The sequence below is a fragment of the Myotis lucifugus genome, unplaced genomic scaffold, assembly GCF_000147115.1.
Source record: "Myotis lucifugus unplaced genomic scaffold, Myoluc2.0 scaffold_78, whole genome shotgun sequence".
In the NCBI taxonomy this organism is placed as follows: domain Eukaryota; kingdom Metazoa; phylum Chordata; class Mammalia; order Chiroptera; family Vespertilionidae; genus Myotis; species Myotis lucifugus.
The window spans coordinates 691755-709149 of record NW_005871126.1 but is presented as its reverse complement, the minus strand read 5'-3'; the positions used below and the strand labels follow the sequence as shown (position 1 = coordinate 709149).

At 39.1% G+C, this 17395-nt stretch overlaps 1 protein-coding gene across 1 annotated transcript in view; it reads right to left on the bottom strand.

The window, feature by feature from the left end:
- Positions 1-17395, bottom strand: part of CASC1 (cancer susceptibility 1) — a 42122-nt gene that overhangs the window by 16134 nt on the left and 8593 nt on the right. Inside the window, exons 5-7 of the mRNA XM_023755511.1 lie at positions 12254-12357; positions 9601-9916; positions 801-876 (exon numbers count right to left, since the gene is read on the bottom strand). Coding sequence (XP_023611279.1) covers positions 801-876; positions 9601-9916; positions 12254-12357 — 496 coding nt within the window. The remainder of the gene's footprint in view (positions 1-800; positions 877-9600; positions 9917-12253; positions 12358-17395) is intronic.

Genomic DNA, 17395 nt, shown 5'->3' with positions numbered 1-17395 from the left:
TGGGTGGAGGGGAGCTATTGGCGGAAAAAAGAAGAACAACTGTAATAATCTGAACAATAAAGATTTATTTAAAAAAAGAAAAAAAAAGAAATAACCTTACTGTCTATCAATAACGATTTAAATAATGTTCCATTATTGGATGGAATTATAGTGCTACTAAAAAAGATAAGGTTACCAATGAGTTCTGACTTAGAATAATGTTAAATATTATTCATTTAAGTAGCATCTGTATTGTGTTCTATATATATATATATATATATATATATATATATATATATATATATAACGTGATTTAGCATTACAAATATTGTTAGGTTGGAAAAAAATATTTGTATGATATGATCCCATGATTTTATTAAAAATCAAGAGAGTCCTAGCTGGTTTGGCTCAGTGGATAGAACATCAGCCTGTGAACTGAAGGGTCCTAGGTTCAATTCCAGTCAAGGGCACGTGCTGGGGTTGCAGGCTCGATCCCCAGTAGGGGGCATACAGGAGGCAGCTGATCAATGATTCTCTCTCATCATTGATGTTTCTGTCTCTCTCTTCCTCTCCCTTCCATGCTGAAATCAATAAAACTATTTTTTTTTGAGAGAGAGAGAGAGAGAGAGAGAATAGGAGAGGAGAGGAGAGGAAGCAAGAACAAATAAAAGAATTGTTAACATTGATTAGTTCAGAAGAGGTATTGTGAAGAATTTTCACTTTAAATATATTTCTGCAACATCTGGATTTACAATGATCCTGCCTTTCTTTTGTAAGCAGGAAAATCCCAATAAAGTTAAACATGTAAGTTAGAAGAATACCTGTTGGAACTCTTTCATTTAATATTTTCATCTCCAGGTCTTGTTTTGTGCTTTCAGGTTCTTCCTCGACAAAACTCTAAAGAAAACACAAGGACAGGTGGGTGTGATTGTCAGTGTCTTCTTCAGCCCAAATCCATTCTCCTCTGTTTCAGTTCCCATTGCAGACACTTGTTACCTTAATTCTAAGTCTCCTAATTAACACTTGCTCTGGCATAAAAATGAACTTAAAAAAACATAGTTTAAAAGCCAATCAAAATGAGAGCACATCTCCACAGAACTTCACGGAAGCAGGAGCCAGCCTGCTCAGATTCTCTGCTGAACACTGTCCTGTGTAAAACAGAGACACTAGGAAGCAATGCAAGCTATAGAAATAGTTTACATTTGCATTTAGGGTTTTGCCAAGTTATAGATTTTGCTTGATTTGTGCAATCAGCTGTCTGATAGAGTAATTCCAAAGCCTACTTTTGGGTAAGCCTGTCAAGGAAATGAAAGATGCTGTGTACCAAGTAAATAGAAAATCCCATTATACTCGAGGGTAGTAAAAGGAATATATACTAATAAAAGGGTAATATGCTCATTAAACCGAACATCTTCTGGACATCTTCCGGACATCCTGATGGACAAAGCCATGGTGGCAGGGGCCGAGGCAGAGGTGGTTAGGGGCTATCAGGCTGGCAGGGGGGAGAGAAGTTAAGGAGCAATCAGGCCAGCAGGGGGGAGCAGTTAGGGGATGATCAGGCTGGCACGAGGGAGCAGTTAGGGGGCAATCAGGCTGGCAGATAGAGGCGGTTAGAGGTGATCAGGCCAGCAGGCAGAAGTGGTTAGGGGTGATCAGATAAGCAGGAGAGTGGTTAGGAGCCAGCAGTCCCGGATTGCGAGAAGGATGTTAAACAGGCAGTCCGACATCCCCCGAGGGGTCCTGGATTGGAGAGGGTGCAGGCTTGGCTAAGGGACCCCCCCCCTCCGTGCACAAATTTCATGCACCAGACCTCTAGTACTACACTAGGAGGACAATATGATTAGAATGTATATCTCAATCTGCCACTAAGTTACCTTTGTGACCTTGAGTAAGTCATTTAACCATTAGGAGCCTCTGATCTAACAACATACAGTCATACCTCAATTGTTGAACATCTCCCATCTCAAACAATTCAGTTCTCAACTAAGTTGTTCACAGAAAAAAATGTCTCAGTTGTCCAACCAAACTTTAGTTCTGGACCAGACAATCCTTTCATGCTGATATCTGTCTGATCAATAAAGATTCATGCATCTCTCAGGTGACAAAAAAGAGAATGTATGAGTATGAGTCAGTTTACCACTAAATCTCATGTTAACATCTCAGGAAATTGTACTGTGAATATTTTTTTTTTGTTTTTTTTTTGTTTGTTTTGCTTTTGTTGCTCTCAACATTAAAGTTCTAGTGTATATGTCATTTTGCATTTTATATTTCATTTGCATTCTGTTAAATTTTCATTTCATGAGCTTTTTGTTTTTAAAGTGTTTGTTTATAGGTGATATAGTACATTAGACATGGAATCATTTGGGAATCTGGACCAGATTAATTCAATTTACATAATTTCTAATGGAAAAAAAAGATTCGATTTTCAAACAGCCTTCCATAACAAATTAAGTTCAAGAACCCAGGTCCCACTGTATTTGGTACTCAACTGTGTGCCACACATATGAATACATCTTGCAAACAATCCTAAGAAATAGCTGTTATCCTAATTTTACCAAAAAGGAAACTGAAGCTTCAGGAGATAATTGCTCTAAGGGTCAAATAATAGAGAAGTAAAGAATTTTGTCTACTGTAAAGCACTAGATAAATGAAGCACTGCTATAAAAATTTGGTGTGTATGTTAATATTGGCATACTGAATGATATCACGATCATTCTGCCATTAGGGTCAATTTGCATATTATTCTTTTATTATATAGGATTTTAGGTTTCTAATAAATCTACTAAAAAATAAACATTTTCTAAAAATTTTTGCCTGGAAATATTGACAGAATATGAAGCAGAGAAGGTAGCGAAAATATAACTTTCCATCACACAAAGCTCAATAGATATAGGAATTGGCTTATGATGTGGAAGAGTTTCATGGAACAATAGCAAAGTATTTTTCACTGCAATTTGATAAATGCACAGATATTGTCACATGGAAATTCTTTTAGTCTATTTGCAATTTGATTTTGATATGAAAATGTGACCTGGATCATGAATAAGATCACTGGAAACAGAATAGAGATTCCAGATATAGACCTTAGGATCCACTTGGGAACTTAGCGTATGGCATTTCAGATCAGTGGGGAAAAGCTTAGATTGATATGGTGTTTTGAGATAGCTGGCTAAAATTTTAAATCAAAGAAATTTATATTCTTTCTCCCCACTTTACACTAAAATAAAGTCCAGATAGATAAAAGACTTACATGTAAAAACATAACTAAACTAATCAAAGGCGACAAAAATCATGCAAGGATCTGAAAAGATAGTAGGTGACTGATATGAACAATTATGAATGGTGTAGGTGATCTCAATATTGCACATTGCAAAATGTCAGCAATGAACACTTTACAAATTTGATAGAATGTCTTGAATTTTATTCCATCAAAAGATCTATACAAAAGAATTTGCTGATCTGAAATCCAATTTTTTTTTTCATCAAAAGATAATTTAAATTGTATCAGAGCTTCAGAATAAATTGTTTGAACTGGCTTTTGATAAGGAATTAAAGATGAATTTTGAAAATTTAGCATCACTGCTTCATTTTGAGTAACAGCTAAGAATTATTACCCTGAGTTTGCTGAAATCTCATTCAATCCTGTAGCTTGAATACCATCCATAGGCGAGGGGTTCCCAAATCTATGCTAGTGAGGTTCTGGAGGCCTCACTTACCCTGTATTGCTTAACTGGAAAAAGTGCAGGATCTGCACAGGGACCTCAGCTGTGTCTGACTTCTCTCAGATCTCCAGGTTCACATTTGCTTACCTGATTGACATTTCCATTTGTGTGTCCCAAACTTGCCATGACCAAAACAAAACTCTTTTTACACTGTTACTCACAACCAACTCAGCCCATTCCTATCCATCTCAGTAAATTAAACCACCATCTGCTTTGTTTCCCAAAATAAAAACTCAGCCAGATTTTTTGCCTCCAAAACCAATCCCAAACATATCCACCTTTCCATGTCTTACTACCACCTTGGTCCAAGCCACCTTGACTTCTCATGCCTCCTAAGCACTAGATACTGTGCTTTCCCTACGCGGGCCCCTCACAACTCAATCTCTGCGTAGCAGCCAGAATAACCTTTCATAAATCAGATCACGCCACTCTTCTACTTACAACCCTCTAATGGCTTCCCATGCATTTACAATAAAATCTGAACTTGTTACTGTGGCCTGCATTCCCTGTTACATTTGGCTTCTGCTTCCCTCTCTCACATCATCACATACCACTTCCTTACCCACCATCCATCCATCCGTCCACTGGCCGTCTTCCTGGTCTTCATTTCTGTCTTGTGACCTTTACAGTAATTGTAGACTATAATATTTTCACCTAATTATCATAGAGCTTATCCTTTCTGGTCATTTGGGTCTCAGCTTAAATAATAACTCATCATACAAGTCCCCCCTAACCACCCAATCTAGTAACTCCCTATCGCATAAGCCTGTTTACTGTAATTATGTGCATGTCATTTATGACTCCCTGCTATTGTCCAGTTTTTCTTATTTGCCCTTGGTTTTTCCTGACTTGTCTGTACATCGTGAGAGCAGAAATCTCATTCGTCCTTTCACCTCTCTCCCCTGAGGACCAGAGCAGTGCCTAGCATATAGAGCTAGGCATTTATTGAACCAAGTAAAAAGATACGAACAAGGTCCAGGAATAAGAACAAGATCCAGGGCATGAGCATGGAAATGGGTTGCTGAAGTGACTTTGTAGAAAGTGGACGCTGCTGAGTGTTAATGTTAGGCTTTTCACCTGGGCTAGTCCCGGAGTTTTAATCTGTCCGTGATGATGCCAACAAGTCCCCAAATCTCTACAGCTATTTCCTGGCTCCACACTTTTCCCTCCCTAGAACAGCTGCCTCGCCTTCACATGGAAGCTCCTCCTTGCCTATCAGAAGACTTCGCTCTAATGCCACCTCAACAGAGAAGACTTCCCCTCTGTTCACTCCAGTTTTTTCTTTTGGATACTTTTATCTTAACTCCCACACATAATCGCTCTCATTTTACATATCAGAACATATAATAACTGTTACTCCTCCACAAGATTGTTAGCTCATTAAAAACAATGATCATGTTGAATTCCTTATAGAAGGTACTTAGTAAATGCTTTCTCTATATAAATACATGTTCATATTTTTATACATCCATTTATGAATATACATTCATATTAAATATATAATATATACCCATATTTATGGTAAATCTTGTATCTGTTTAACAGTATCTTAAAGGCAAGGACTTTTTTTAAGTTGAACTTTAAAAAGTTCAAAGATCCACATACTATCAGGAATTCCCCTTAGGATCACTAAAATATTGCTGATTAAATTTTTTTAAAAAAACATTTATCACAAATGTGGTATACTTAAATTATGCGTTTCTAAAAATTTGTAAAATATATTTAATGGGAAGTCAGTATACCTACAATATTATTGTGTTATTATTATTACACATTTAAATTAACTAAATTATGGTATTAAGAGCCCTCTAGTGGCAAAGTTCTTAATAGATCTATGGAAAAGGAAAGATCATTTGGACCATTTTCTAAATCTAAGAAGAGATTTCTTTTTTAAACTTATAAAGTACTAAATATTTGTTATTTGTGATTACAAGTTGGCTATTTTTTACCATAAATTCCTACATTATTATACTAATAACTTGAAATCAGCCTCTGAATTCATTTAAAAGATATGAGAATTGTAATATTTAAATATGCTAACCTAAAATTATAACGGTAAGTGGTTTACCCTTAAAAAAGATGCAAAAGTAGAGAAATCTCTTCCTCTAAAGCCAAAACATAGTAAGTGCACCTACTGATCTTTCAGGGAGCCCCCCAATTTACACAGACACTCGCAGAAACACATATACTAGTACAACACACACAGACAAGTTACATTTCATGAGTTGATATGCCAGTTTTTTAAATTTAGAATACATTTTTGCCACCCAAAGCAAACAGAGGTATGAATAACATTTTGGGTTATGATAGTCCCGATACTGCTGTGATTATAAAGGAACTCAAACCTAACCACCATTCATAACTACTGCTTCAAATTCACCGAGTTCCAAATGGAATGCAGGGTGGAAGGGGGCCAGGCAGGTCACTACGGGGGCCAGGCAGGTCACTACGGGGTGCAGGCCTGCTGAGCAGAGGGTCCCAAGAATCTCCTGGGACAAGCTGGTGGATTCCACATGGCAGATATGGCTCTCAGGACACCCGACTGTAATTGAAAAGGTCTTAAATATTTTCCAAAACAGAATAATGTTCATGCGGGTAGTGGCTGAACCTTTGATATGGGTCCTTTTTTGCTGTTGTTGTAGCTGTATGATAATTTTTTTCCTTTTTAAAAATTCATTTATTTTTTAGTTTTTCATTTACAGTTGCCATTGGGTGACTGTTCTTATGCAAGTTGTTCACCACAGACTCAAGTCAGGGTCTACTTTTAATCATTTGACCATCCATTCATTCACTTATCCCTTTACTCATTCAATAAACATTTATTGGGTCCCTATCATGTACCAGGCCCTATGCTTACTGTAAGTCTGAAGCCTACCAAGATATTCTTGCCCTCAAAGTCATAATTTCATGTTTAAGGTAAGAAAGAATTAAACAGAATGACATGAGCATAGTAGAGAGGTATCTGGTTTAGTCTGAAAATAAGGGCAGAACTTTGTGGATGTAAAATTTAAGTCTTGAGAGATGAGTAGAAGTTAGGGTGGAAGAGATGATCAGAGGTAGGGAATTTCACAGAATAGCAAGTGGGTGTCTTAGAGGCCTATCATGCTTTTTCCCCCTTGGAAACCAAAAAGGAAAACACATTATTTTATTTTCTATTTGGAAAGTAATGTGTGTTCAGAAATTATTTACTGAAAATTAAAATAATGAAGAAGTGTAAATAGAATTTTTTTAATCATTGGTAAAATACCACCATTCTATCTCCCTTCCTCTAATGACAAGGCATCCAGATTTTTTTCTATACATTCACAAATAAGTATTTTCCCCCTCACAAAATCAGAATCCTATTGCAAATACAGTTTTATAACATGGAAATAATATCTTAAAAATACATCTTAGGTATCTTACTATAGAAAAGTACAGGTTCTGATAAGCTATATGTGCATATAAATCAGTGAAAAGAAAAACATAGTGTTTGCCATGTAATTACAATATCTCACATTATATACTTTTTAATTATTATTTCCCAATTTAAATAAATAATGTAAAATACTAATTATGATCAAGGAGCTGGAGGGGAGATATTATCCAATATTTTTATCAGATCAAGACCAAACACTTTTGGATACTCTTTTCATATGATTTTGATACATTTTTAATTCATTCTTTGTTTTCATGAATTGCCAATCACAAACCCTGTCAAATTTAAAGTTAATGGATTGTGTGTTTGTTTGTTTACTGCATATTTAAATAATGTTAAGTCCAGGGCCCATTTACTCACTTTTACCCCCTTTCCCCCACCCCCATTTAGAAATCAATATGTCACTTCTACTTACATCTTATCATCTATAGCAAATCACACAGTCACACTTAACTTCAAGAGGGCGAGGAATGCAATGGTCTTGTATGTCCCAGAAAGGGAAGAGAACTGGAAGTATTGTTGACCACTAGTAAAGCTAACAAGCTGCCTAAGAGGTAAACTATTTTTTTTAAGCTATAGAATTGCTTAAAGCTGTGAAAAAGAAGGATCTCTTACCCTATGAGACAGCATGGAGGGACCTGAAAAGTATTATGCTAAGTGAAATAAGCCAGTCAAAGAAAGACAAATACCATATGATCTCACTTATATGTGGAATCTAATGAACAAAACAGGCCCAGAGACATGGATGCATAGAACAGACTAATGAATCTCAGAGGGAAGGAGGAAGAAGGGGCAGGAGAGATTAACCAAAGAACTTTTATGCATACTAGAGGCCCAATGCATGAAAATTTGTGCAAGAGTAGGTCTTTCTTCCCCCAGCTGCCAGCACCAGCTCCCCTCCAGCACCCAGCACCTGGGCTGCTTCCCTCCTTCAGCTGCCCACAGGCACCCGGGACCTAGGCTGGCTTCCCTCCAGCCCCAGCTTCGTCAGGAAGGACATCCAGAAGATGTCCAGTCTAATTAACATATTACCCATTTATTATTATAGACTAGAAGCCTGGTGCACGAAATTCATGCATGGTCCCTCTCCAATCTGGGACCCCTCAGGAGATGTCCGACTGCTGGTTTAGGCTCTAAACCGGCAGTCGGACATCTCTCTCGCAATCCAGGACTGCTGGCTCCTAACTGCTTGCCTGCCTGCCTGCTGGCCTGATCCCTCTAACTGCTCTCCCCTGCTGGCCTGATCGCCTCTGCCTCAGCCCTGTCACCATGGCTTTGTCTGGAAGGACGTCCAGAAGGTCATCCGGAAGATGTCTGGTCTGATTAGCATATTACCCTTTTATTAGTATAGATATGCATAACCCATGGACACAGACAAGAAAGAGGGCAAGGCCTGGGGTGGGGTAGTAGCTGGGTGGAGGGAGGTAATAGGGGGACATTTGTAATATTTTCACAATAAAGATAAATTTTTAAAAGAATATTTTTAAGTGACCAATTTTTAAAGAGCAAATCACTTATTTTCCCTAAAATATCAGCTATATACAGGTTTTTGGGTTTTCCTCTTCTTATGCCTTTTTAATTTCTACAAGGTTGTAATCACACTCTAAATACTATTCTTTGTACTGACCATCATGTTATGTCTATTTTATATATGCTATAGAATTTTTATAATTTATTTTGATATAATATTTAAAATGGAATTTTCAATTCACTATGTTCTTAATTCCTATTCTGATTTGAAACTTACATTCAATCTAATTCTTAACCCTTATCTGTGTTAAATAAACCAATATAGTTCATGTCTTAAGCACTTATAGGAAAACCTGCTCTTCCTGGTCCTCCCTAAAATGCAAACTGCTTATAGCCAAACAAAAGAGCTAAATTATAAACCATTTATTCTAACTTAATAAGTAAGTAGCTTAAGAAAGGAAAGCAGAAACTTAAAGGGATATTACTAAATTACTCAATATGTTATTATATCTAAAGATGTCAAGTTTTAAGAGGGGTACAATAGTTTTAAAAAACTAATTTTGACTTTATAATATTCGTTCTTACAAAACCAGAAGCTGAGGAAGTAACAGTAATATAAGCTAATCCCTCAGTTTGCGAAAGTATTTACTACAAAGTTCCATTTAATGGCAAGTTCCCTTAAGTGAGTTTGAAATATAACAAATACACAAAAAGTGAATTTGAAGTATAATAAACACAAAAAATTAAATGGCTTCAAAGCTGTTCAGGAGTATCCCTAAACTAAAAGTGAGCATCTCCTATCTGGAACTTTAGGATGTTGAAGCAACAGGCTCAACTATGAACAGTGACCAGTAATAGAAAATACACACTCAAAATTAGACCACTGGCAAGAAGATGGATTTTGGACAATTTCTAGTTGTTTAGGGAAAAAAAATCTTGAGAATGCTTCAGGGGAATATAATAAACATTTATTACATAAAGAAAAAAAATATACATTTAAATGTGTCTTACTGCGTGTACTCCAACAGTATCATCATCTTGTTCTTCAGATTTTGTTTCTTCCTCCTGGACTAAGTTAGACTCATTTTCTGGTTGTTTATACTCTTCTTGGAGCTCTTTGCTGATTGCTGATTGTTCAACACTAACTTCATCTTGGACAGAGGGAGATTCCAGGGGAGTGTGATCGTTTAATATTATCGGAACAGGGCGCAGTGGCGTGACATGATCATAGCGAGTATGTAGGAGTCGTAGAGCAATGTCACTTGATGCTAATATCCTTGGAATTTCAAATCCAATTTGTATTTCATTGCATTTGATACTTCTGTGCCTGTTAATAATTGATTGTAACAAAAAAGATGAGGCCCAGGGAAACGCTAGAACTATTGCAAATTTATACCTAAGTAGTATCTCTCCACTTTAATTTTGCCAGTTTTGAATCCCCACCCTGACTTGCTTTCTTTGCAGGGTTTAGACCCAGTTGCTAACATTATATACCTCAAAACACACTCTTGGGATCCATAACCCAACTGTTTTCTCCATCATGGGCAGCTCCTTCTCTGTTTCCTCTATATGGCCATCTTCCTAACCATCCCTTAAATGTTGATATTACTCAGCTCTCTATCCCAGGCCCTTTGCTTCTCCTTCTACATAATATCCTTAGATATTACTTCTATGGCTTCAATGATCATTTAAATGATTAGTTTTTAACATGAGTTCTATGTTTCCTAGGGTTGAGTAGGGAGAAGAAACATCCTAACGGAACTTTCAGAGGTCCCAAAATGCCCTTATATATAGGGTGCCCCCAAAACATGTATGTACACACTTTGAATAATTATAAAGGCAGTGTTTATTAAAATACATTTCATTTTCAAAATTGAGCTCTCAGCTGTTAAAGTATAGATGCATTTTGGGGGACACCCTATATATGTGAGCATATAGAATAATTTAAAGTTCATAAGAGTTTATGACTCCCCAAAAGTTAAGAACTATTGATTTATATGCTAATGACTCCCCATAATCAATCTCAGATTTCTCTTAAGTCTTTCAGACAGTTGCACTTTTATATTTTATAGGTACTTCAAACTCAACAAGTCCCTCCCTACAACCCCCCTCACCATCACCATCAAAATAAAACAGAATGTTTTCTGCCTCCACTACTTGATATCTTAGTAAAAGGACCCCTAATTCTCTTCTTAGACCTGGGTAGTTAATAAAGGGCTATTCATTTTCCTTTTACTCTTTTAAAATTATAAAGATTAATTCTCTTCACTCTTCAGTATATAACATATTTCATAATAAAAAAGTTATATTGCTCATTGTCTCTAATTTAGATGTAAACCACAGAGAACTTTGTAGCAAATGCAATGTGGAAAATACTTTCTTGCTTCCTTTTACTAAATGTCAAAAATAAAATCCAGTTTCTTCCATTGTAATATGACTAGTCTTTTCAGAGCTGAGACCAGAACCTCCTAATTTTTACTCCGGTAATTTTTTCTTAAACATAGTGCCATACTAATTCAGTGATTTTGAAATATTTGAGATCAAGCAGCAACTGAGTGATCATGAATTTAGCATTATTACTGTCATTCCTCAGGAAGCTATTACTTTGTTAAAAATAATTGGGAAAACATAAACAGCTAAAAATTCTATATAATAAAGAGGTAATATGCAAATTAACCCTCACACCCTCACAAGATGGCTGCCTACGACCAGGCTGGCAGGGGGGTTAGTGAGGGACTAACAAACGACTGAACAATCAGGCTGTGTGGGGCGACCAGGCCAGCAGGGGGGTTAGTGAGGGATGACCAAACAACTGAACAGCAGGTTGCATGGGGTGACCCGGCCAGTGGGGGGGGGCAGTTAGGAGTGACCAGGCCGGCAGGGAGGGGGCAGTTGGGGGAGACCTGAACTGGCAGCAGGGGGAAGTTAAGGGTGACCAGGCCAGGAGGGGGGGCAGTTAGGGGCGATTAGGCTGGCACACAGAGGCAGTAAGGGGCGATCAGGCCGGCGGTGGGGGGGGGGGGGAAGTTAGGGACGGCCAGGCAGGCAGGCAGGTGAGTGATTAGGAGCCAGGTCCAGGATTGTAAGAGGGATGTCCGACTGCTGGTTTAGGCCAGATCCCCAGCAGTCAGACATCCCCCAAGGGGTCTCAGATTGGAGAGGGTGCAGGCTGGGCTGAGGGGACCCCCTCTTCCATGCACGAATTTCATGCACCGAGCCTCTAGTAAAATATATGAAAGTGTTCTTTTGTGGAATTATTTTTAACAGTTCACAAAAAATTTTTTTTTTAAGTTTGAGATTGCCATGTAGAAAGTACCTACCATGTCTACCTCAGGAGGTGAAGAGAAGGGGAAGACCTGATATTTATTCAGTTTATATTTGTATTAGACACAGTGCTATGACCTTTACATGCATTAATATTTAATCCTCAACCCAATCCTATTAAGTAATATAATCATCAGTGTACTGTTGACATACTAAAGCTCAACAAAGCTAGTAACTTGCCCAAGATAAAAGGCAGGTCTATGATTCAAAACCCCACATGGTTGATTTCTTAATATGGGTTTTTTTCCAAGGATGCCATGCTGTGATTCAACAGGCATATGCTGGCCACCATGATGTGACTCTGATGTCTTTCAACCTCCTGCATCTCCTGTGGGAATACCTTGGATTCTTCTTGAGGTTTGCCCATATATACAGGGTAATATTTTCATCCCGAATGACTTTTTCCATATTTCCAGTGTCCAGATCTGCTAAAGTACTAGCTTGCTGGAAGAGAACAAGAAAACATTATAAAAGATCAGAGGCCTGAGAAACCAAGATGGCGGCATAGGTAAACACCGGAAATTGCTGCCTCCCACAACAACTTCAAAAATATAACGAAAAGACAAAACGGACATCATCCAGAACCATAGGAAGGCTGGCTGAGTGGAAATTCTACAACTAGAAGGAAAGAGAAAAGCACACTGAGATTCAGAGGAGCTGAGGAAGTAAAGTGCAGAGGTACGGAGGCTCGAGCGCACACGGAAAGGGGCTGGCACCTGAGGATGCGGCTGTCTTTTTGAATTGGGAGGGAGTCACAAGCTCCCAACTGCTCTGAACTCCAGTCCCGGGAAGTCTCTGGGGACCCAGGACTCATACGGGGAGAAACTGGACTGTTTGGCAGCAGGCAGAACTCGAAACTTGAGGGCGGCTTTCCCTCAGAGGTGCTGGCAGCAATTACCGGGACACTGAGACGCGGGGCCCCTTAGGGCAGGGCTGAGGATCAGCCATAGCTGCTTGCTCCGCCCTGTTGATTCCCTGAGACCCCACCCCACCCTAGCTGCAACAGAGGCTTTTGCATATGAATGCCCTGGCCCTTTGCAATCTGCAAATTACCTAACAAATTGCAGCTGGGCCAGACAGACCCAAAACTTCCAAGAGAAGGCCCAAGGCCCCACAGCAGCTTGCATTGCTTCACAGCTGGGCCTCATCTGGGCACCTCCAAACCCCAAAAAAGGAAGGGGAATCTGCAGATCTCTTCGTTGCTCCTGCTGGGTAGCCTCAGGCAGAGGCTAAATTAGCACCTCCTTAGATCCAAGAGCCAGTGTACCCAGTGGTCAGAGTGGGACCATCCAGATTACAACTCCTCAGATCCATAAGGGACACACTCAGGGGGCAGACTCAGTGAGCAACAAAGCCCCACTGAAGCAAGTCTTGCCCCAGAGGGGTGTCTCCAGCACAGAAGTTCTCCCACTGCAGACACAGCTGATTCTCACAGCTAATTGGCCTGGAGGTCAATTCCTCCCAGTGATACCAACAACAATCAAGGCTTAACTACCAGACTGTGCACAAAGCCCACAAAGGGGTGCACCAAAAGTGTCCACCTCAGGTAATTGGGGAGGCTGAGCCACTGGGCCCTATAGGACACCTAGCAGAGAAAGCCACTCTACCAACACAGGGAAGCAGAAAAAATGAGGTGACAAAGAAACAGGTCACAAATGACAGAAATGGAGGAAAGCAAACGACTGGATATAGAGTTCAAAACCATGGTTATAAGGTTTTTCAAGAATTTTCTGGAAACCACCGATAAATTTAGTGAGACCCTGCAGGATATGAAAAAAGACCAACTAGAAATTAAGCATACACTGACTGAAATAAAGAATAATATACAGAGATCCAACAGCAGACAAGAGGATCCAAAGAATCAAGTCAACGATTTGAAATACGAGGAAGCAAAATACACCCAACCAGAAAAGCAAAAAGCAAAAAGAATCCAAAAATACGAAGATAGTGTAAGGAGCCTCTGGGACAACTTCAAGCGTACCAACATCCGAATTATAGGGTTGCCAGAAGAAGAGAGAGGGCAAGATATTGAAAATCTATTTGAAGAAATAATGCAGAAAACTTCCCCTACCTGGTGAAAGAAATAGACTTACAAGTCCAGGAAGCGCAGAGAACCCCAAACAAGAGGAATCCAAAGAGGACCACACCAAGACACATCATAATTAAAATGCCAAGAGCAGCCCTAACCGGTTTGACTCAGTGGATAGAGCGTCGGCCTGCGGACTGAAGGGTCCCAGGTTCAATTCCGGTCAAGGGCATGTACCTTGGTTGCAGGCACATCCCCAATAGGGGGTGTGCAGGAGGCAGCTGATCGATGTTTCTCTCTCATCGATGTTTCTAACTCTCTATCCCTTTCCCTTCCTCTCAATAAATAAATCAATAAAATATATTTTTAAAAAAATAAAAAATAAAAAAAAATGCCAAGAGCAAAAGACAAAGAGAGAATCTTAAAAGCAGCAAGAGAAAAACAGTCAGTTACCTACAAGGGAGTTCCCATACGACTGTCAGCTGATTTCTCAACAGAAACTTTGCAGGCCAGAAGAGTGTGGCAAGAAATATTCAAAGTGATGAATAGCAAAGACCTACAACCAAGATTACTTTATCTAGCAAAGCTATCATTCAGAATTGAAGGTCAGATAAAGAGCTTCACAGATAAGAAAAAGCTAAAGGAGTTCATCACCACCAAACCAGCATTATATGAAATGCTGAAAGGTATTCTTTAAGAAGAGGAAGAAGAAAAAGGTAAAGATAAAAATTATGAATAGCAAATACATATCTATCAACAAGTGAATCAAAAAATCAAATGAATAAATAATCTGATGAACAGAGTAAACTGGTGAATATAATAGAACCAGGGGCATGGAAAGGGAGTGGACTGACAATTCTTGGGGGGAAATGGGTGTGGGGTGCAGGAAGAGACTGGAAAAAAATCATACACCTATGGATGAGGACAGTGGGAGGGGTAAGGGCAGAGGGTGGGGTGGGAACTGGGTGGAGGGGAGCTATGGGGGAAAAAAAAAGAGGAACAACTGTAATAATCTGAACAATAAAGATTTAATTTTAAAAAAAAGATCAGAGGCCTCATAAATTATACAACTTAGATAAGTTACTTCATCTTAAGTGTTGGATTCCCTTCATTACTTACAAGAGTTATTTGAGTAAAAATGAGGTGCAATCAAAATCAAACAACTGCTTTCAAAAATCTCAAAATGATACAAATATATTTACTTAATTAAATATGCTTTCCCTTTTTCACTCAGTTTCTCCTTAGGTGTCTAAGGATTAAAGTTGCCCTACATACCCAGGTAGCATGTATGGATTACTATTATGTCACCTTTTTCAATGTTAACCTTATCATGACTTTTCATTCTAACTATACACATGCTACTTTATCTGCACCTTATTAAAACATAATTATGCTACTGCATAAGTTTGCCTATTTCTGAATATATCAAGGTTAGAAACAAAATATCCAGTTTATAAAATCCAAATGAGTTATATATTTTACTAGTCCAATACTTGGTATCTAACATTAAACATACAAGTTAAGAATGTTCTTAAGTATGTTTTAATAAAGACTAACATAGTGTGATGCCTACTGCTCTCTTAACGGGCTTAAATAAGTTAATATGTATTTGGTTGCTATAAAATAAAAACTTAAACATATTGGGGATTGATTGCTTTTTTTAAAAGAGATACTCCCCTGCCCCCACTGCTTTTTCCTGTGAAATTAACTTTTTGAAGTGTCCAGGATAATTGCCTTGTCTAATTGTTCCACATTATGGATTTATCTGATTGTTTCCACATGGTATTGTTTAACTTGCTCCTCTACCTCCTTATTTTTTGTGTACTAGAAGTTAGGTCTAGATAGGTTTAATTAGATTCAGATGAAACCACTTTTAGCAAGAAGGCATCATAGGTTTTGTTGTGTTCTTCAGGAGGTGTATTATGTCCCACTATTAATTATGTGGATTTCATCACTTGGTTAGGGTGGTAACTACTCACAGCTCCATATTGCAAAGTAAATTTTTCCCAATCAGTAAGGAGTAATCTGTGGTCTAATAGTTTGGCACTATGAGAATACCACAAAATGTGTTCCTTAACAACTCAACTTTTCACTAACTATTTAGGTAGCCATTGATGATCCTTATTAATTATTACATTAGGGATTGAAAAATGGTGGTTCTTCTAACTGACCATTTCTCCTACATTTATCAGTTAGTATTCTTCTGTATATAACTGTTCTCCCCCACTCCCCACCCCACTTCCCTCCTTTCTTTTGGAGTATCACTATAGACTCATGGATTTTCATTTATTCAATGTGTTATAATCAATTTTAGTCATTATTCTTCCTGATATTCATATTGTCCCAAATTGAACTAGTGGGAGACTCTTTAAGCTAGTCATGTCCCTCTGGATATGACTCCATTAGACTTTGAGCATTTATTTGCTTTCTTGAACAAGAAAACTCAACCTCATCTACACTAATCTACACTAATAAAAGAGAAACATGCAAATCGGTGCCACTCTGCTATGCCCACCAGCCAATCAGGATGAGTATGCAAATTAACCCAACAAAGATGGTGGTTAATTTGCATACGCAGGTGTGGAGCAAAGACTGAAGATGACTGAAGATGGCAGCGGCGGCAGAGCTGGAGCAAGCAGGCTTGGGTCGCTCCCGGCGACGGAGGAAACCAATCTTCCTGCTGGCCCTGGCCTCCGCTCAAGGAGGGCTGAGGGCCTGGGCTCCGCTCAAGGAGTGGCTAGGAGCCTGGCCTCCACTCAAGGAGGGGCTGGGGGCCTGGGTCACTGGGGGCCAAGCCTCGCTGCTGCAGCCCGAGCAGAGAAGCCAAGCCTCGTTGCGGCCGCAGTGGAGAAGCCAAGCCTCACTTCTGTGGCCGGAGCAGCGAGGCTTGGCTTCTCCGCTGCGGCCGGACCAAAGGCCTGGGTCCCGGGTCCCGGGTCCCGGGTGCTGGAGGAAAACCGGTGCTGGCAGCCAGGGAAAGGAAGGCCTATTGCGCAAATCTTCGTGCAACAGGCCACTAGTCTTTAAATAACAACCTTATCTTTCACTTTCCTTGCCACAGACCTGGAATTAGCCATTTACCCTAATTACCTGACTCCTTTATATGGAATAAAAATAGAGTTCATACTGATATTTCTGTTTTATATATATTACAGTATTTTTTTTTTGTCAATCCTCACCTGAGTATATTTTTTCCATTGATATTTTAGAGAGAGAGTGGAAGGGAGGGAGGAGAGGGAGGGAGAGGGAGAGTGTGAGAGTTTGAAACACTGATGTGAGAGAGACAACAATTGGTTACCTTCCACATTGGCTCCCAACCAGCGCCAGGATCTAACCTGCAACCCAGGTATGTGCTCTTGACTGGGAATCTAACCCGAGACACTTCTAACCACTGAGCCAAACCGGCCAGGGCAACATTACAGTATTTTTTTCTAATACTTTCTTTTACATACTGTA